This window comes from Linepithema humile, chromosome 1 (assembly GCF_040581485.1).
Source record: "Linepithema humile isolate Giens D197 chromosome 1, Lhum_UNIL_v1.0, whole genome shotgun sequence".
Lineage (NCBI taxonomy): Eukaryota > Metazoa > Arthropoda > Insecta > Hymenoptera > Formicidae > Linepithema > Linepithema humile.
This window is the reverse complement of record NC_090128.1, coordinates 11,133,615-11,154,066: the sequence shown is the minus strand read 5'-3', so window position 1 is coordinate 11,154,066 and position 20,452 is coordinate 11,133,615. Positions and strand designations below refer to the sequence as shown.

The 20,452-nt window shown below is 34.1% G+C and overlaps 3 protein-coding genes and 1 long non-coding RNA gene across 5 annotated transcripts; 1 reads left to right on the top strand and 3 right to left on the bottom strand.

The window, feature by feature from the left end:
- Positions 1-1,933: 1,933 nt before the first annotated feature.
- On the bottom strand, positions 1,934-6,324 carry LOC105678598 (uncharacterized). Of its 2 annotated transcripts, XM_012378071.2 has the most exons (6): positions 4,247-6,324; positions 3,916-3,994; positions 3,261-3,445; positions 2,834-2,868; positions 2,703-2,739; positions 2,161-2,299 (listed from the first exon to the last, which is right to left on the bottom strand). In XM_012378071.2, the coding sequence occupies exons 1-6, from the start codon at positions 5,085-5,087 to the stop codon at positions 2,292-2,294; spliced, it is 1,185 nt and encodes a 394-aa protein (XP_012233494.1). In that variant the 5' UTR covers positions 5,088-6,324; the 3' UTR covers positions 2,161-2,291. The 2 variants fall into 2 exon arrangements, with proteins under 2 accessions (XP_067208720.1, XP_012233494.1); XM_067352619.1 differs by lacking the exon at positions 2,703-2,739 and having other exon boundaries at positions 1,934-2,299.
- Positions 6,325-6,462: 138 nt separating this feature from the next.
- Positions 6,463-9,005, bottom strand: Cks30A (Cyclin-dependent kinase subunit 30A). The gene is made up of 3 exons (XM_012378100.2): positions 8,799-9,005; positions 7,543-7,670; positions 6,463-7,470 (listed from the first exon to the last, which is right to left on the bottom strand). The coding sequence occupies exons 1-3, from the start codon at positions 8,852-8,854 to the stop codon at positions 7,403-7,405; spliced, it is 252 nt and encodes an 83-aa protein (XP_012233523.1). The 5' UTR covers positions 8,855-9,005; the 3' UTR covers positions 6,463-7,402.
- A 380-nt stretch (positions 9,006-9,385) lies between these two features.
- Positions 9,386-20,315, top strand: cactin (cactin, spliceosome C complex subunit). Its single transcript, XM_067352810.1, is given in 13 exon segments — positions 9,386-9,633; positions 9,704-10,536; positions 10,675-10,851; positions 10,940-11,141; positions 11,268-11,763; positions 12,678-12,690; positions 14,330-14,795; positions 15,544-16,015; positions 16,895-17,011; positions 17,786-17,878; positions 17,941-18,183; positions 18,464-18,635; positions 19,482-20,315. Coding segments are annotated over 13 exon segments (3,732 nt in total). The 3' UTR covers positions 19,682-20,315.
- On the bottom strand, positions 10,562-16,665 carry LOC136999246 (uncharacterized). The gene is made up of 3 exons (XR_010889606.1): positions 16,537-16,665; positions 15,536-16,037; positions 10,562-10,844 (listed from the first exon to the last, which is right to left on the bottom strand). It is a non-coding gene; the product is annotated as an uncharacterized lncRNA (long non-coding RNA).
- Positions 20,316-20,452: the final 137 nt, after the last annotated feature.

Here is a 20,452-nt window from a genome sequence, read left to right as displayed (position 1 = left end):
AATTTTCGCGCAAATTATAATACTGTTTGGTTAATGTTGTCTGGTTGCCTTGATTTCTCATAGAATTTGCGTTAAATTTGTATGGCATCGTTGAATTGTCACTCCATTCATCGCCGTTTGTGAAATTGTTCCAATTTTCTTTGCTTTTTCCAGAGGATGTAATTAACAGCAGAAACACGCAGTACCAAAATGCAAAACTTGGTCGATACATTGTCAATGACGCGTTGAATTCACTAAAATCAATTAGTTTTTTTTTTTAGTCAAATACACTGTTAAAATACTGTTGAAATATTAACTGTAGAAATAATTTTATACGTGCTGGCTTCAGTCTATGACGGTTTTGAAAAGCCAAAGAATAAACTGTTTCAGTAGAAGTATGCGCGAATGCTCATCAAGAAACAGAATGCCAGAAAAACGAGTTTTAAAAATGTTAAATGTTTTGCGTTGATAAGACAGGTGTTCGATTAGTACTAAAATGTTAGCAAGAACGGTGATTGTTAATAATCATTGTTGATCAAGCTTGAGTTCCGGGAAGCAGATTTTCCTCAAAATCTTATGTAATAAGTATAGTATTTAAAAATAAATTATTCACGATATTGGACATTCTTGTAAATGTCCCATCGAAGATTAATAAATAGCTGTTGCCATTCATCTATCATTTGATTATCATAACCGGCTTGAAACACATAGTTTATTTGTGTAGCAAAAAAAAAAAACATTGTGCAGCTTATACAATATAGATTTGCATATCATGCACAAGTACGTTAAAACTAATTGGTTCTTGCATACTGCATTAATTGATACAGTTATAACTTGAATAATTTATGTTTAAGAGGTCTAATAAATTAAAGAAATTTATAAATTCAAAGTTATATAGTTTTATATATTTAAAATTATTTATGAAGAAATATTATAACGATAAAAAACGATAAACACGAATATAAGATATTCACGAGAAACATCTTTCTCTTTGATTGCTTTACGTTTTTTCGTAACAAACCAAATCCTCTGCAACATGTGAAATAATATACTTAACTAATAATAAATAGGAGAGAAATAACCCCATTGCAAATTTTGATTGAAATGATTTTATCTAAATTTATGCTGAGTTTTCTTTACTGTAACTAGTGTCATTTGTGTTAATCTTTGCATGTGCTATACAAATAATGAAATAGTACAATTAATTTGTAATTATTGCAACATATATTCATAGTTGCACAAATATATATCAAATATAAAGATAATTAATTAATATCAAAATAATGACTTTTATATAATAATCAAAATTTGGTAATTCTTATAAATTTTTGCATGCACGCAATGAATTTTTAATTGGTCTTTTAATGTCAATATTTATTAAACAAATAGTCGAAAAATTTATAATTATTAGCGATAATATAATTATATTGAAATATGTAATAATTATAAGTATTATTAAATATTGCAAATATTTTATTCAAAGTTTCAAATATTTTATGTGCGTTAAATTACATAACTTTGTATTATGTACAAAATTATGGAAATTTGACCCGTACTTTGTCATATATATTTTATATTACAAAAATATAAAACGAGTATCATCACACAGATACGTTCGATACTCTGTAGCGTTTGTAGCAGGAAGCAATAGACAACAGGAAGATCGAAAATGTGTAATTAATCTTTGCGCGCTAGTCGGTGCGATTATACTACGCTTATATTGTACAATTTAAACACGTTTTCTTCATACGATATACAATATAATAACATTCTGTGGTGTTTAGGGAATTTAAGTACCTTGATTTATAAAGTACAAATGTAACAATTAATATATATGACAATTAAAATAGAGAAATAAAAATTAAAAATAACATTTAAGAAGTAAAATATAAAATTACGTTGGAAATATCTGTGTCGTTAAACATCAGAGTTAATCAAATCGTGCTAAATTGTAGTGTTTTCGACCACTTCAGACGAACTCCTTACACGAGAATTAGCCTGCTCGCTAGAACTGAGTTCTTGCTCTATCACTGTGGAAGAAGTATGCGAAGTTGTGGTACGACAGTTGTTGCTCGTTGATGTTCTGCCATACAAATAACTGTTTTCACAACCGAATTGTTTCAGCAGTAATCGTATGATTCTTCTCTTGCAAACAAATACAATGAAAATGATGAGGCCTTGCAGGCCTTCCATTGTATCCATGATAATTAGAACGTAGAATGGCATTTCCTTCCCAATGCTTTGAAGGATCATACTTAAAGTCCATTTTAGGGTCATGTTTATATCCATCAAGAGGAACAGTTTTAGGTACATCATAAATCTGCAAACATATTTATTTATACATGTCTATATACATAATTGTAATTACCTTGACTGCTTATTACTCTAGATAAAATAGTGCTTTCTAAGAATATAAAAAAAATACAGAACAGAAAATTTGATTTATTATAAATGATGTATTATAAACATTTAAAGTAATTAATATTTAGTGAAAATAAAAATTTTACAAAATTTTTTAATTATTATTTGTATAGATTTAAATAACATTTATAACTAAAATAATCATTTAATTAAATTATATAAATTAATTTAATCTAAAGAAATAAGAGGAAGATCAATTTTTACTCTTGGAAATTTGAATTATAGTTTTACATGTTCTCTTAAAAAATTTAAAAAATATGTGTATAGTTATTGCGTATAAATGAATAATAGTGCATATATACCTTTGCTTATCATGAGTATGGCGTTTGCTTTCTGCATCTTTTAGAAAACGGTCAGTGTCCTTTGTGACGTATACAATGTGTAACATTGTAAAAATAAAAAAACATATATTGCAGATAATAATAATACTTACGAGTATGTCAAAGTATGCAACAAGTGCGTAATGCGCTGAAATAAAAAAATTAAGTTCTTACATTATCTGTAGGATGTGCACACATAAATTCAGTTAAAAGTTTAAAATTTAATTAAAGACAATATGGCGATTGTAAGCCATTTATTATAAAATTACGCGACTCGGGATAAAAATCATGTCAAAGTAAAATATTTTAAGTGGTTTTCTAGATAATATATTGAAAACTATTTTCCAAGAAATAATAATAACTTATCATTCATCAAACATTACACACATATAATGTTTATTAAATTTTTTTTGCAATTTTTCTGAAATTAATTTTAGCAAGAAAAAGCGTCAGCATAATATAAAGAATTGTAGTCACACTATCGTGTTAAGAACTTCAATAAATTATTAGCATCAATAGAGAGTAAAATATGATTATTACCAAATCCGAAATTCGACTCTTTGCAGATATTTGGTCGAATATCATCAGGCACAAAACGAGGAACAAAGTCCATTATAGTACAAATGATGATGTAAATGCTAGCGATTCCCCACACATAGAACGAACTCATGAGAAACATTTTTTTCTTTGATTGCTTTATGCTTTTTCGTAATATACGAAATGCTCTGCAACATGCGACATAATATAGCTAGTAATAAAAATAAGAAATAACCGTATTGCAAATTTTGATTAAAATAATTTTATCTAAACTTAAGGTAAAGTTTTCTTTACTGCAAGTAGTGTCACTTGGGTTAATCTTTGCATGTATTGCACGGATAACGTACAATTAACTTATAATTAATATTGCAACATGTATTCATAGTTGCAAATATATATCACATAGAATTAATATCAAACTAATAATTTTTCTATAATTCTAAAGTATATTAAGTGATTCAAAATTAAATTATTTCATTTAAAAAAATAGAAGATTATTTTTTGCTATTTTACATATTATATTTTCTTCGATAGTTATTTGATTATCAGTTTCAAGCTCTTTCAGAACAAAATAATATTAAAATTGTATTTGTTCTTTCCAACAAAACTGAATAAAAATTTTAGCTAAGATTATTCTGCAAAGTACTTGGATACTTACCCAAATGTCCGTAAAATGTCGAAACATATCACATTTTGCCATAGCAAGCTCGCCAAATAACAGAAATAGTATAGTAAGGCTGGAACAGTCGAACAAACATATTTTTACACAAACGTAAGCTGCTTATAGATCTGTAAACATGTAAAATAAAGATATTATATATTCATTATTTATCATTGCAATTTTAAAGTTTTAATCATTCTGATATTGTTTAATTATTAGACACAGTAAAAATAGTGCAATCAGTTACGTAGAATGATAAACGCGGCAGCGTTTATTTAAATATTCATACTACAAAAAAATTATTGCTACATTGTTGCATAAACCGTACATTCTGCAACGCAGGCAGGATACGACTCTTCAAAGTAGTCTTTCTCGACGATTAGAAAAATCGTGTGTGCGACGAACAATGACACCACATGTGAACGCAATGCATATCCGTGCATATTTTGAAGTTCTGAACATATTGAATACACGATGAATGTCATCAAAAGACACAACAAAGATGCTATGAAAACTGCAGCGACAACGTCAATATATATTTTTCTCGATTCTTTAATCTGATTTACAATGCCATCGCAGACATCTATATAGCGACGCGAAATATTCAAACACTTAGATATCAATGAAATAAATCTATCGTGACGTGATAAGTTTAAAGAGCTGTTGTCGAAAAACATCGTGTTTTCATTATTCATAATGTCAAATGGAATCTTCTCTTCTGCGCATGAATAGTCAATAAATAAATATGAATATTGGCCAAGCAAGTCATTCAGCGTCAAATTATTATTGTTATTCATAAAATTCTTCATCTTCGCTTCCTTGCAATTGTTTAGAACCAAACTGCAGCAATGCTGTACGCAAGTATCGTTACACATTTCATACAGAACGATATTATGGTCGTCATCCTTTTTGGAATTTCCATCAAGTTCATGCATAGAATTAGTTTCACTTTCATTTTTCACAGAATTTTCGCGCGAATTATAACGCATTAATGTTGTCTGGTTGCCTTGATTTCTCATAGAATTTGCGTTAAGCTCGTATGGCATCGTTGAATTGTCACTCCATTCATCGCCGTTTGTGAATTGTTCCTGACTTTCGTCGTTCTTTCCCAAGGATGTAATTAACAGCAGAAACACGCAGTACCAAAATGCAAAACTTGGTCGATACATTGTCAATGACGCGTCGAATTCACTAAAATCAATTAGTTTTCCTTTTTAGCCAAATACACTGTTAAAACACTTGAATCTATGACAGTTTTGAAGAGCCAAAGATAAATCTGCTTCGGTAGAAGTATGCACGATGCTCATCAGAAAACTGAATGCCAGAAAAACGGGTTTTAAAAATGTTAAATGGTATGCGTTGATAAGGCAGGTTCTCGATTAGTACTAAAATGTTGACAAGAATTGTCATTATTAATAACTATTGTTGATGAAGCTGAGTTCCGGGAGCAGATTTTCCTCAAAATCTTATGCAATGAGTACTGTATTTAAAAATAAATTATCGACGATAATATCACATTCTTATAAATGTTTATCGATTAATAAATAGCCGTCGGCATTCATCGGCTATCATTTGATTATCCATAATTATCATAACCGGCTTGAAGCAGATAGTTTATTTGTGTAGCAAAAAGAAAGAGAAACATTGTGCAGCTTATATAATATAGATTTGCATATCATGCACAAGAATTAAAACTAATTGATTCTTGCATACTGCATTAATTGACACAGTTATAGCTTGAATAATTTATATTTATGAGGTTTAATTAAAGAAATTTATAAACTCAAAGTTATATAGTTTTATATATTTAAAATTATTTATGAACATATATTATAACAATAAAAAAACGATAAAAACGAATATAAGACATTTCGGGGAAATATCTTTCTTTGATTGCTTTACACTTTTTCGTAACAAATTAAATCCTCTGCAACATGTAAAATAATATACTCAACTAATAATAAGAGAGAAATAATCGCATTGCAAATTTTGATTAAAATAATTTCATCTAAATTTAAAGCTGAGTTTTCTTTACTGTAACTACTGTCACTTGTGTTAATCTTTGCATTGATTTTTTACATGTGCTACACAAATAATGGAATAGTACACTTAATTTGTAATTATTGCAACATATATTCATGGTTGTACAAATATATATCAAATATAAGAGTAATTAATTAATATCAAAATAATGACTTTTGTACAATTTCAAAGTATATTAATTCGAAACTAAATTATTCCAATTACAAAATAAAAGACAATTTTTTACTATTTTACATATTTTCTTTAATAGTTCTATTACTTCATTCTTTTCCAATTTTTTTCCTGTTTAAGAAAAAATTGTTTTTAAAATTGTTTCTGTCCTCTCAAAACAAAATTGAATAAAAAGGATTAAATAAAATTTTTATGAAGTACTTGGCTAAATAGAAAATAGTGATAAATAGAAAAAAAACTACCGCTACTTGCTACTTCTTATGTCACGAAGAAATGTTTTACTATACATAAATTACAAATTCTACGTCGATATTTGAGTACAAAAAAATCTATTGTTCATAAATGCAACCATTTATTTAACATAATATTAGTAATACATTTTCCCTTTTTCTTATAAAAAGCAAATCAAAATCGCTCAGATGTTAAGCATACCTGAAGTTCGAGTGTGTGAAAAAATGTGTATTACATAAATAGCAATTTGATTGCAACGTAAATTTCGAGTATGAACTTAATGTATCCAGTTATACAGCCTTCAAGATACATAAATCGTATATGATTACAAAGGGTAGGTTACTCGAAACGGAAAAGAAACCATGTGCAAAACTTCTTGTGTTGAAGTAAAGATTCTGCAATTGTGATAACTGGAATTACATAGAAAGTACTTAATGTTTACGGTATTCCTTCGTATAAATTACTAAAACTTTTGTCAAACTTAATGAAAGATTATTCTAAGCGCCTTATATAATTTAACTGAGATTTTTTGGACTAAGTTCTTACAAGGCACTGTAATCACAAGAGTAAATTCTTATAAATTACTTCGCTTCAGAACTACAACCTTTGGAGACAGTTAGAGCATTTCGCTTTGTCAGAGTTAGCGTGTCGCGAGACACCTTTCATCTTTCAATACAGAAAAAAAGCCTATGACAATGAGATTAAGAACTAAAATACTTTATAGACATATATACAGCATACTTTGCTTGACATTTTTTTTACGAATGGCAAAGCGAAGTAATTGAAGATACAAAGACCATGGACATACTATTTTGTGGAATTTAATCAAATATTAGTGTGTAATTTGCGTGATTTTGTAAATCAGATTCTTTGGAAAGTTGATTCGGCATCATGCAACAACATTAGGCACTGCACTTTGTTATTTAAAAAGAGAAAAAAAAAGAGCATGATTTTTATAATCACAATTGTGTTCCACCATAAATATGAACATGATCTAAATTGTTATGTACAAGTTGATATAATAATTTAGCCATATAATTTATTTCTCATCCCTTTTAATCTCCGGGGGTGTCGTTATTTTCCTCTTGAATAGCAGAATATGTGGCTCTGAAATTAATTAATTCAGTTATAATTTTGTTATCAACATCACATGAATGAAATGTTAAAATGTGTACATACCAGGATCATGAATCATATAATGTACCCATCCTTGACTTTGCTGGACTCCAATGGCTCTCCATTCTTGCTCAGATAGCAGATGAGTTCTTGGTACCAATTTTACCAGCTCTTTTGGCAAAACAACGTGCCTACATAAAAATTATAAGAAAAAGAAAAAAATCAAAATCAAAATAAAAACAAAAAATAAATACATAAAAAAAGAATTTAAAAAATAAAAATAAAAATGCAAGAAGAAAATAAGAATTGATAATAAATGTTTAAACCTATAAATTTTTTACATCAAACATATATATGTATACAAAATAAAATATTCTAAGATTTTCAAGCCAACCTTTTGTTTCATACAAATAAAAATAAATTCTTTTTAATATTTATAAATTATTTTCTAGGTAACAAATAATTATGATATCATATTGAAAAGCAATACATATTTGAGTACAAACTTAGAATAAAGTTTACAACATGCGTTATAAAAGATCTAGAATGTGGGAATTTGATTGTTATATATATATATATAGTCACATATTTGCATTTTTTTCTTTCTTAGAACCAATTTACTCATCTATTTTTAATTTTCTCTTCTGTCTCCATTCATTTTTTAATAATTTGATTATCAAACTAGTAACTGTGTAACACAGTCCACGTGAGAAAAAAAATATGGAGACTAAAGTTGATACTTCCTCTCCACCTTTCATCAAATTTTTGTAGTTTCTAGACAGAAAAGTTTGCAAATACGTCTCAAAAATCATGTTATTTCAATCTCTATTTTCATATACATCATATCTGTCCTTGCACTGCCTATCTTTCACATTAAAACGGTGCTATGTTGGATTTAGCGAAAGTATTATTCCTCCCCCCTCTTTGCACGTTTTTTTTCAAGGCAAAATGTGCACGCTATAAAAGCCAAGGCTAGACATACGAATCCGTGAAATCTGGTCCTTTTAAATGAAATAAAACAATAGACCGAGAACCGGTTTCGAGGACGATGAGTCTAGCAATAATAAAGCAATCTGACAGCCCAATTTTTCTCAATTAGCTATTTAAATGGCGCGTCCTACACACGCTCGCGAGATAAAAATGGAAAAAATGCGAAGAGAAAGAAGTAAATCGGATACACAAAGACGTCACCTAGACTCAACTTGATATTACGTAGGAGACACCATTGTGTAGACTGGCTAGGGACGAATCGTCGATTGATGGACGGGCCACATTGGAATGAAATAGGTCTCATAGAAAAAGGCGTCAGAATAACCTACCTGTACTCGTACTGGTCGTCGTAGTACTTGTCGGAATAGTAGATGTTATGCGGCATCGTATCTTCGGACTCCGTGACGACGGCAGGGAAATTCACGATTGATCGCAAGGCAAAAGGCGCTCACGCGCTCCACTGAGGATAAATACACGACGTGAGCTCGTCCGAAAGCCACCCGCAATGGCGTGCGTACGCTGTCTAATTTGAAAGTTTCAACGGATGTACCGAGCGGGAGCGAGCGGAGAGGAGGCCGGCCTACTCTTGAATCGTTGACGCTTTGAAAGAGGTTTTTATTATACTGCCGCGATGTTTTGCCACGTTGTTGCGAGGAATATCAATATTTCGCGTAATAGAAATATTAATGAATTAACATTGATGAAAATTTTGTTGGCAAGCTACTGTAAAAGTTACTTTTTTTCTTCATTTGCATTCGTTTATTAAGCTCTGATGTTGATTCACGTAGTTGGGATCAGCTGCGTTTATCGTAGCAAGATGGCGTGCTTCTCGATCGTGTAATTTTCTTGCCTGAAAGAGAAAGTAAGGTTAGGTTAGGTTAGTGTGTACAGTGTAATCAGATATATTTTTTTCACGATGCAAAAGTATTCGCGTGAAAGTGATTATAGATCCAGGAAGGAATATGATGATGATTACAAACGTAAGGATCGAACATCGCGAAGAGATCGCGATTACGAGGATCGTCGATCTAAGAGATCGAGTTCGAGATCAAGGCACAAATATTCAGAAAAATCCAGTGAGAGGCATAAAAAATCACGGGACGAAGACTCTCGCTCACATCACGATTCACGGAAAAAGTCTTCCAAGCACAAAAGCCGAAGAAGGTAAATTTTTTTAAATTCTTTAAATTTTTCATGTACTTTTATTTTATACATTGGTGTATCTTCTGTTTAGAGAAACGTCTTCGTCGTCTTCGACCTCGAGCAGATCTAGCGATGTCTCGGATTCGTCCTCGGATTCTACGAAATTGTTGGAAAAACTACAGAAGCAACGACAGAAGCAGATGGAGGAACGCAAAAACCAGAAGGAGATGATGAAAGCGACAGAGACGCCAGAGGAAAAGCGTCTACGTCGCTTGAAGAAAAAGGAAGCCAAGGAACGGAGACGTAAGGAGAGAATGGGTTGGGACAACGACTACTTGCATTACACAAATACGGACAATCCATTTGGAGATGGTAACATCCTGTCCACTTTCGTGTGGTCGAAGAAATTGGGAAAGGAAGGCTTGCTCGGTGTAGGCAGAGAGGAATTGGAGATTCGTAACAGACACAAGCAGGAGGAAAATAAAAGGGAATTGGAGAAGGTGAAGAAAAGGAGGCAAGAGAGAGAACTGGAGCGACAGCAAAGGGAAGAAGAAATGACAATGCTACAAAGAGGTAAAGAAGCTGCACAGTTAGAACAGTGGGCCCGGCAAGAGGATCAATTTCATCTCGAGCAAGCCCGACTGAGATCTCGTATTAGGATCCAGGATGGCCGTGCGAAACCTATCGATCTTCTCGCAAAGTACATCAGTGCGGAGGAGGAAGTTGACGCTGTAGAAATGCACGAGCCATATACGTACTTGCGAGGATTGCAGGTGAAGGATTTGGAGGATCTCATAGAAGATATAAAGGTTTACAAGGAACTGGAGAGAGGCAAGAATTTAGATTACTGGAACGATATTACGGTGATCGTGGAGGACGAATTGCACAAACTCAGAAAGTTGGAACGAACGGAATACGAAGTTGGTAAGAAGAATAACTTTTCTTTGAATGATTTTCTCTCTTTATTTTTATTATTTTTACTTACTTGTGTTATTGATGTGTATAGCTCTGGCAGAAGAACTTATTTTTTATTACTTTTACTTGTGTTGTTGATATATATAGCTCTGGGCAGAAGAGAAGGAATCCACGAGTCGGTTGCCAAGGACGTTACGGCCATTTTTAAGGGCAAAACAGCATCGCAATTGGAAGCCTTACAAATGCAGATTCAGGCGAAAATTACGGGTAAGCCGGAAGGCGTCGACATTGGATACTGGGAGAGTCTTCTGTCACAGCTGAAAGGTAAGACACGATGAATAATTTATGAAATCGTTAAAAAACAGCAAGCAATAATAATGCATGCGATTCACATTAAGTATTGAATATATAGCGCACATGGCGAGGGCGCGGCTGAGAGATCGACATCAAGAGAACCTACGGAAGAAATTGGAGGTTCTAATCGCCGAGCAAGGTGTGGCCAGAACGGAGAACGAAGCTGAGAGCTCGCAAGCGCAGGAGAGCGAGCCCTCCGCAAAGCAGAACGAGCCCTCCACGAGTGCGGCAGTCGAGAAGAACGATAATAGCCAATCTGAGTAAGTATTCTCTCTCTCTCTCTCTCGTATCTATTTTTTTTCCTTATTAAATTATTAAAATATAAACATTATTTATTGAAATTTAATTCTTTGTGATGCAATACATAATTATATTGCACGTTCCAGTGATGATCAGGAGGTGAACGCCGCCGACGATCTACTGTCCGAATCTTTCCGCGATTACGAAGCAGGCAGTTATTCGCCGATGTACATGCCGTACTCGCAGCTAGAACCGGGCACGCTCGTTACGTTGGAGGACGATGACAGTCAGCGATTGGAATACGCGAGGCAGCAGGTGGTCAGCACCGGCAGAAAAATTCAGAACGTTCTGACGGCCGAGGAGCAAGCCATGCATCGGGAGGCGCGCAAGGGAATGGGCTCGGACGAGGCGCAATTCAGCGTCGAATCGTCGTTGGAGGCGCAGATCTATTTATGGTCTGACAAGTACCGACCGCGTAAGCCGCGTTACTTCAATCGCGTGCACACTGGCTTTGAATGGAACAAGTATAATCAAACACATTACGACATGGACAACCCGCCACCGAAGATCGTGCAGGGCTACAAGTTCAACATCTTTTATCCGGATCTCATCGACAAGAATACCACGCCGGAATACTTTCTGGTGAGACATATAATTTTTCTCGCGTGACATTATTTTGATTTTAAATTCTGATAATAAGAAAATGAGATGATTATCTCACCTGATTATCGCTGAGGCGCATCATTGTCTTTCTGTCACGAAAAGGAAAAATAATTAATTTTTAATAAGTACGAGGAAGAAACGAACTCAAATCGATGCGAGAACACTTACTCGGATTATATACTTATTTTCATATATATAAGATAATAGTAATTTAATAATTCAAATAAAATAGATGTTTTAATATAATAAATATCGATATTTCGACAGTTAATCCTCATTAATGTCTATTTTCAGACACCCTGCGCTGATAATAAAGATTTTGCGATTCTGCGGTTTCACGCAGGTCCACCTTATGAGGACATTGCATTCAAGATTGTCAATCGAGAATGGGAATATTCGTATAAACGTGGATTCCGGTGTCAGTTTCACAACAACATTTTCCAGTTGTGGTTCCATTTCAAGAGATACAGATATCGCCGTTAATATAACATATGCATTGTTTATTCGATATTTGTAATTTTATGGACAATTCTTGTATATACTTAAATATGTATTCTAACGTACAATCTACCGTACGTCGCAAATTTTTTTAATAAATTTGTACAAAAAATAAAAAAAATTTACATTAAGCGATATCGATATGAGCATATATCGTGTCTCGTTCCTTTGCTTTGGTCATGTCGTGTTTCTACGACGTAATGCGCGATTTCTTTGGCGATTCCGTGCGCTTTTATCGCTCGCTCGTTTCGAACGACTTCCGCGCGGTGACGAGAAAATACAGCGCACGAAACTATCAAGCGCGGTATAGTCATTTTAAACGGTGGTCGTTGGATCGATTTTCTTGCTACCACCTGTGTACTGTCACACAGTCGACCGCACACTCATAAGTATAGAAACGTGAAAGCTGTGCGAAGCTAATGGCAAGGTGAAATCGAGCTCGCAGTGCGCCGCGTAATTCAGTGGCAAAGGGCTGCGCGTCGTCGGGAAAACTTCCGCATGCGTTCACGCACAATTAAAAATGATTAATCGCGGGAACTGCATGCTATGAGGATCCATTTTTTACGTGCTGCGCTACATGTGCGATGTGAAACAAAAAAGAAATGTCTTGCAGAGCGTCCTACGTTTTTATCGTGAACGATTTTAATGCTGTTATTTTGGCGTCGCGCCGTTAAATTAATAGTAATTGTTACTTGGACTTTTATTTCATCCGAAGATCAGTTGTGATACAAGAAGACATCGGAATATAATCATCACTTGCTCATCGGCTAAAATATTACACGCTAGTGACGTCAACTGATTGACACGCATTCGAACAAAAACGATGCGCGTTTACGTATAGGAGTAAAAAAATCTAGCGGACGTTGCAAAATATTTCATTTGCAGCAGAAAAGACTTTTCAAAATATATGCAATATAAAACGTAAGTTTACTTCTGAAAAACGTTAAAATTAAAACGCGCTTAATTGACAATTTTGATTTTTAATTGATTTTATAGCTCATTGATAAAAGAGTTTTGGTGCGACTTAATGCATTTAGTGAAGAAAATTCGTCGTTAAATATTTTAATGCTTGCTACACGAACAGTGCGCGAATAATTTTCGTATCTGCGATTTGCCAAGTCACGAAGATATCGATAGAATCGTCATGAAGTGGAAGAGAAGACCGTGCGAGTTTCTGTCGCAGAAAACGTTTCTCATAATAAAGGATGACTTGGGTATGTTAAAAGGTAATGCTTATTGTATTTCATCGCGAAATTATCGATGTATCGAGCCAAAATATCACATAAGAAATTAATTTTTAATGCAATATTATTATTTACTATTTGAAATCATTAATATCTCTTATTAAAATTATTAATTTAGACTAGTTGCATTTTATCAAAAGGAAGAGAACATGTTTCTCCTAAAATAGTTTAAATTCACGTCTTAGGTAACTTTTTGACTTCTTATATCGATTTAAAAACAAATCGTACACGAGACAATTTTCTATCTGTGGTCGACTTAAGTTTTTCAAATGTACGGTGATAACAATAATTATGGTAACCCATTAAAGGCTTATTTTTGCGACAAAATCATTTTCCTTATTACGAAATCAAAGATTTTACAATTATAACAAAAAGTTTATAATAGATCTTATAATTTTTCTTTAAACTCTTTAATATTCATCTTCTATATTTTTTTATACTTTATTTCTCGAAATATAATTTTTAGTTATTAGATTGTAACTTTTATGCCCGGTTCCACCAACGTAGATTAATTTTAATCTCGGTTCAACTTACTCTTCATCTTTTTTTAGAATTAGAAAAGATGAAGAATAAATTGAACCGAGATTAAAATTAATCTACATTAGTGGAAATGAGTATTAATGGGTTAACTATTGTATTCATAATAGCGTTTCTCGGTGCACGTCAACGATAAATTATCATTTCTCCAAAAGCAGGCGCGACCAAGACAACAGAGAGTGAAAGAACGGCGGTAGCGAAAAATGTGGCGAATACCGGCACTTGGCCGCCAAAGATGAAGCGCGTGCAAGCATTCTGCGGGGAAGAGGAACCGGAACGGCCAAAAACAGCTAATCTCACGAAACCGAGTGTCCTGGATCCCAAATTGGTAGACAAGCTCGACATGTCATTGCTTAGTAAGGAATTGCTTAGCGATTCGATGACGCGTCTTCATCAATCGCCCATCGCCAAGTCGGCCAGTGGGGGTACAACGACGTCGTCGTCGTCGTCGTCGTCGTTGCTACCGTCACCGTCGTCGGCAACACGACGACGCCAAACCACCACACGGTCGTCTCACGACGACGTCGTCCCAGTGCGTCGCAAGCGACGGAACTTCGAGCAGATTTGCGAGCCGCCGATCCCAGCGAACCAAATGGAGAGCGATCGATCGCGATCACCTGATCGATCAACCGGAAGCCGGAAGACCATGTCGCTTGCGAGCGTCGCGACGCAAGAACACACGTCCGTCAATCGCAACTCTGACGTCAGAAAGCTAGATGACAACAATAACAGGTCGGTGCTGTTGTGATTGTAAAAATAACGAATTAAGAGAATCGCTTATTCGGCAAACATAGAAATAAATGAAAATTTTGTTGTTTTGGGAGAATGATAAAAAAATATCTCAAGAGGTCTGATAGGTCAGCGAGTTTGAACATGAGTGAATTACATTAAAAAAATAAGAGCTTTTTGCATTACTTAAAAATAATAGCGTACTATTTGATTCGAACTGAAACAGTTTAAAATTATTTCGAGGAAATTGTTGATGTACAAGTACGACGAATAATACTTGTAAAAGTAGTATACTTATAAACTTGTAAAAAGTACATAGATGCATATTTCTACAGAAACAAGTTAGCACTGTACGCATTGTAGATAATAACGCTATTATCGAAACATTACTTTGAATGTTTTCTTTGCAAACATGTCAAATTGAATAACATTTTATTATACGTTCTTTCACAAAGACTTCTTCCAGATAGCTGCAGATTTTAAATTTGCAGAATAAATTAGTAATTAAAATAAAAGAAATCTAATCCGATAATAAACTAAAGAACTATTCATTATAGAATTTCTGAAATAAATGTTTGCAGCTTTACATTCAATAGTTCGAAGATTATGAAAACTTGACTTTGCACTTTATCCTTGATAAATAATTACGGTATCAATTTAAAGAATCATGATTATAAATCCTTACTCCACTCGTTCGATTGCATCTGGCATGATATTTACATATCTATATAACCTGTACTTACGCGATTAGAAATGCTCCACCCAAAGTGCTGTCCACGGTGAAGAAGAAGAACTCTCGGGTCGGTCTGTCGAGTGATCTCGAAATATTCACCACCACGTCGACACCAAAGAGCGCTCCGGAGCCCTGCAAGACCTGCGGACGCCCAGACCAGCCGGAGAGATTTCACAGTCATCCGAAGGGCAGTCAGAAAATCAAAGACATTCATCCGTCGCCCGCGACGACGACGAAACCGAAGCCTGCCGTACCGTCAGTTCCAAAATCCATCCAGAAGCCGGTGGCGTTGAACTTTCGCAGCGACCGGAACAAGAATAAACTGGAGGCGATCGAGACGAAGTCGATCGCTTCTTCGCAGAATTCAGACCAGCCGATGAGGCCGTCGTCCACGCCGGTGAAACGTGGCCGTAGGACTGTTACGTGCTACATATGCGGCCGGGAATTCGGCACCGCCAGCTTTCCCATACACGAGCCCAAGTGCATGGAGGTAAGTCCGGCCTCGTTATATTCTGAAACACAATGATTAACGTTATTACAATAATTCGCCGTATAAGAATATATCTGATGAATTTCTCATCGCGCGGTATCGCGTATTTCATCGCGGAAGCGACAGGAGCGGCTTATAACATAATAGTTCTGCAGCGCGCGTGTAATAAGTCAAGGCCCTTTCGCGAAATCGATGATAGTGTAACGCAGCGTTGTTAAACTGTCCGATATCAGATGCATTCACATATGCGTGTCACCGATGCATCGTAGTTGAGAGAATTATAACGTAGCGATCGGTTGCGGGTAGTAATTTGCGCGTGTTTATCCGAGGCGTCTCTGACCGACCGACCGACAGACCGAGCGACCGACCAGCCGCCCTTTCGCGTGATGGATAGATTATTTAAGAGATACTAAGTCTTTTGTACACATTCGCGCGCGCACACAAGTTTAACGTTGCCCGATTCATATCTCACGTTCACGATTCTCGTAATCGATAAGCGAAATTCACATTTGCATGGTCACCTTTAGCGTCGATAGGTATACATCGGCATATTTTAAAATGAGATATATGCAAACATATTGTATACGGTGCAACCACACTAATGCCAATGTGCTGCAATGTAAAATCGATATCATAACTGCATGTCATGCATCATAATAAGAGACTGGAAATTTCTTCCAGCGTTTTTATTAAAAGAATTCCGCGTTCAAGAATCTTTTATTAGTAGTGAAAAATTGATTGAGTCATTCACTTACTATAAATAACGATTCATATTATACACTAATACAATAGTTACGTAGTAAATTAATAATGTAACTTTATTCGCTTGATACTTGCTTATTATTAGGCTGCTTATTCAAACGAAAATCTTTATCACAGAAATGGGAGCGGGAGAATAATTCATTGCCTCCATCTCAAAGACGGCCCAGGCCTCAAAGACCCGTGGTTGGAATCGAACACAACGATTGGAATGCAGCTGCATGGGAACAGAGTCAGGTGAATTTATCACTGCAATTTTAATTAACATTTTAGTATTATTTTTATAACATTTATTATATATAATTTTGTGTGTATATACATATACACTTTCAAATTTGTTTCCGTCTGAATGAATATTTGCGCTTCATTAACTTTATCGGATGATGAGATAATCTTTATTGATCGATGATACAAGAATAAGATATACCTCGCGCATTTGATCGAAAAAATTTGCTTCTAAATTGAACGCTTAATCGTTACAATTAAAAGTTAATATTTAGCTTTGGAAATATGTTTTTTTTTATAGGTCATCTTTTAAAATAGAGTTATATTGTAAATTGTAGTAAAAATATGTATCGTAATTGATGGAGATTTCGTGTCGCTTTTAGTGCGTAATTCTCTAACGTGGAATATTAAAGAATATTAAAGACTGCTTTTTAACATCTCATATGCATACAATTTGCACGAATACATATTGAAGGAGAATTATGCGTCATGCGTGCGCATTTCAACAAATAATGATTATTCGTGTGAAAAATTAGAGTTGTTTTATATTGAATAGCAGATTAAAAATTTTGATGATTTCTGATTCAGAGACTTTAATTGTTAATTTTTGCACAAGCAAAAATATCAATTTAAAAATAGCTAAAAATTAAAAATTTTTTTTTAACGAATAATAATTAGGCCACTACTTAATCAATACTTAATAATATATATAACTAAATATAAATATACATAATTCGATTTTTGTAATTATTGAATTAAAATACAAAAATCTGGATTACCTTTCAGGAGCAATTAATTCCGTGTGCGAAGTGCGGGAGGACGTTTTTACCGGAACGATTGCCGATTCACGAGAGAAGCTGCAAAGCAACTCCGAAGATAGTAGGTTTACTCAATTATTGTTGTATCTTATTCTTTTTTTCACTTCCCTACATTTTTTCTAGAATAACGAAGTAAAACATGAACGATTGTCTACACCATTGGTTAATGCACGCAATATGCCACCCACCGTTCCCTGTCGAGTTTGTGGTCGAAACTTTGGCACCAGAAGCATCAAAATTCATGAGCCTCAGTGCAATAGACGATGGCAAATGCAGAACAATTCGGCGAGTGCGCAGAAAGATCAATCGGCTTCTTATAGGCGAAACTCAGCCAACGACCAGGAAAGTTCATCGTCAACGTTTCCGGTAAGCCCTGAAAAAAACGTACATATGTAAATTTTTATACTTGAATTATGAAGAAATTATTTCTAGCATTATGATCTTATTTGCGAAACACGATATTTCTATTTTATTTAATGTACGATCATGTGTATGATGAAATAATTTGCTATTACAATTTTAATGAAAAATAGCATCGAAGCTAATTATAGCTTTCTTCAAATGGAATGATGAAAATTCTATGAAAAATGAGGATACTGTAAACATCAATAGAGGAAGAAACGACGCACAGCTTGCTTGATTTTAGGATTTATCGCAAAAGAAGACCGTTACGTGTTACATATGCGGCAGAGATTTCGGAACTTCTAGTATCGCCATTCACGAGCCACAGTGTCTGAAGAAATGGCATGCGGAGAATGACAAACTGTCGCCGGCTCGAAGAAGACAGGAACCGCAGAAGCCCGATGTCGTATATATACGTAAGTATACAATTCTTTTTTTATTTATCAGGATGATTCTAATTTAGTTATTGGGACAGGTACCAATAATTTCCAAGTTATTCTCCCTCGACTTTCTCTGTGAAAAAATTGCCATCAAATAAGAAGTACATATAAAAATTTATACAATATTACAAGAAAAGTACCAAATACTTTGCTCTTTCTTTCTCCCCACCTTTCTTTCTCTTTCTATTCTATTCTATATTTTACAAACTCATACATTTTTTTTTATATACAGTTGACAGATTGACGTGATATACGGCTGCCCTTTCATACATATTTCTATCTCCTGTCTTGAGTTTTATTCTGAATTCGCTGTCAGGGTCAAGAGCACATGTATACGAAGTGAATCAATCAGACCGAAGCGATTACGCGCGCATGTATGATACATGAATCCTTAACGTTCGTCGTGTATTGTCATAGGATGGAAGTAGGCGCAGTCCTAATTTAATATACACGCGTCACAGATGCATTCTCGCTTAGGCGTGCCGCCTACAGAAACGACGAATCGATAATCGCTAAACACAAAAAATTTTTGTTTTTTTTTTGTTTGCTGAATTCTTTCTTCATTTAAGAATAAGATAATTTAATTTAATATTTACGATGATTCTAGAATTTGAAAAACAAGAATTTAAATTCCAGAATCATCGTAAATATATAATTTATTTATTAAAAGATATATTTCAGGCAATAAATAATCCGAGGATCCTAATTAATTAATTCATCGCGCAACTCTCTGTTTATTTGCAATGGAAAACTTATCCATAAATTATTTACTTCCGATTTATTTACGCACCTCTTTTTAAAATTTTTACTGCACTTTTCAAGGTACGATACAATCGGCAATGACGACTTCATTGTTCGCAGAGGATCCTCAGACGGGAAATCTGGTGGTCGATCAGGCGGCAACCACTGAAGCTAACTGGGTGACGCATTTGAGCCAGCTCGTACCATGCAAACATTGTGGAAGGACCTTTAATCCTGATCGCGTGAATATTCACGAGAAAAGCTGTAAAGGAAATCGCTAAGTGTTTATTGTGTCGATTTTGCTGGATACGCTAAATTTTGAATAATTTAAAATAAAAATTTAATTATGTAGGCAAACAGTACAGATAGTATGATAAAAATATTGCTATATTTTAGAGATGATTTGTCTGTTTTTATATGAAAATTAATTAATATCAAGTCGCAGCTTTGTAACATAGAATACTTTTGCAGTGATACCGTAAATTTATTCAATTTGCATTTATTTAATTTAATTAATGGTTTGTGCATTTGTTAATTAGTCGCCGCGATAATTAGCGATTTTCTTTCTTCCCTCCCCACCATCCAAATTTTTTATCTATAAAAAAAATGATAATCTAATTAGGAAACCAGTTAATGACCTAAACGTGTGCACTTCGTGTGAGTATAAATGTTATCAGACACTGTTTATAAGTGATGTGTGTAATTGTGATATATGTACAATGCACGTTAATTTTTAGAAATTGATTATATACATATTGTATATACAAGCTCCAGAATTATCGTTAACGCGAACTTTGTCGACATTAATATTGATCCCATCTCAACGAAAAGTTGATCGTGTGGTAATTTATTATAACGCTGAGAGGTTTGTAAGAAATTCGAATGAAAATTTTGTAAAATAAAGCTAAAAAGGAACTTGCTAAGAAATTTGATACTTTACCTCTTTTCGTCAAAGACTATTTCGATTTGCAAAAGCAATAAGAAAGAGGTAAACAGATTGAAATCTGAAAGTGTCCAAAGTAAGATAAGAAATCTGATTTTTGCTTAAAAAT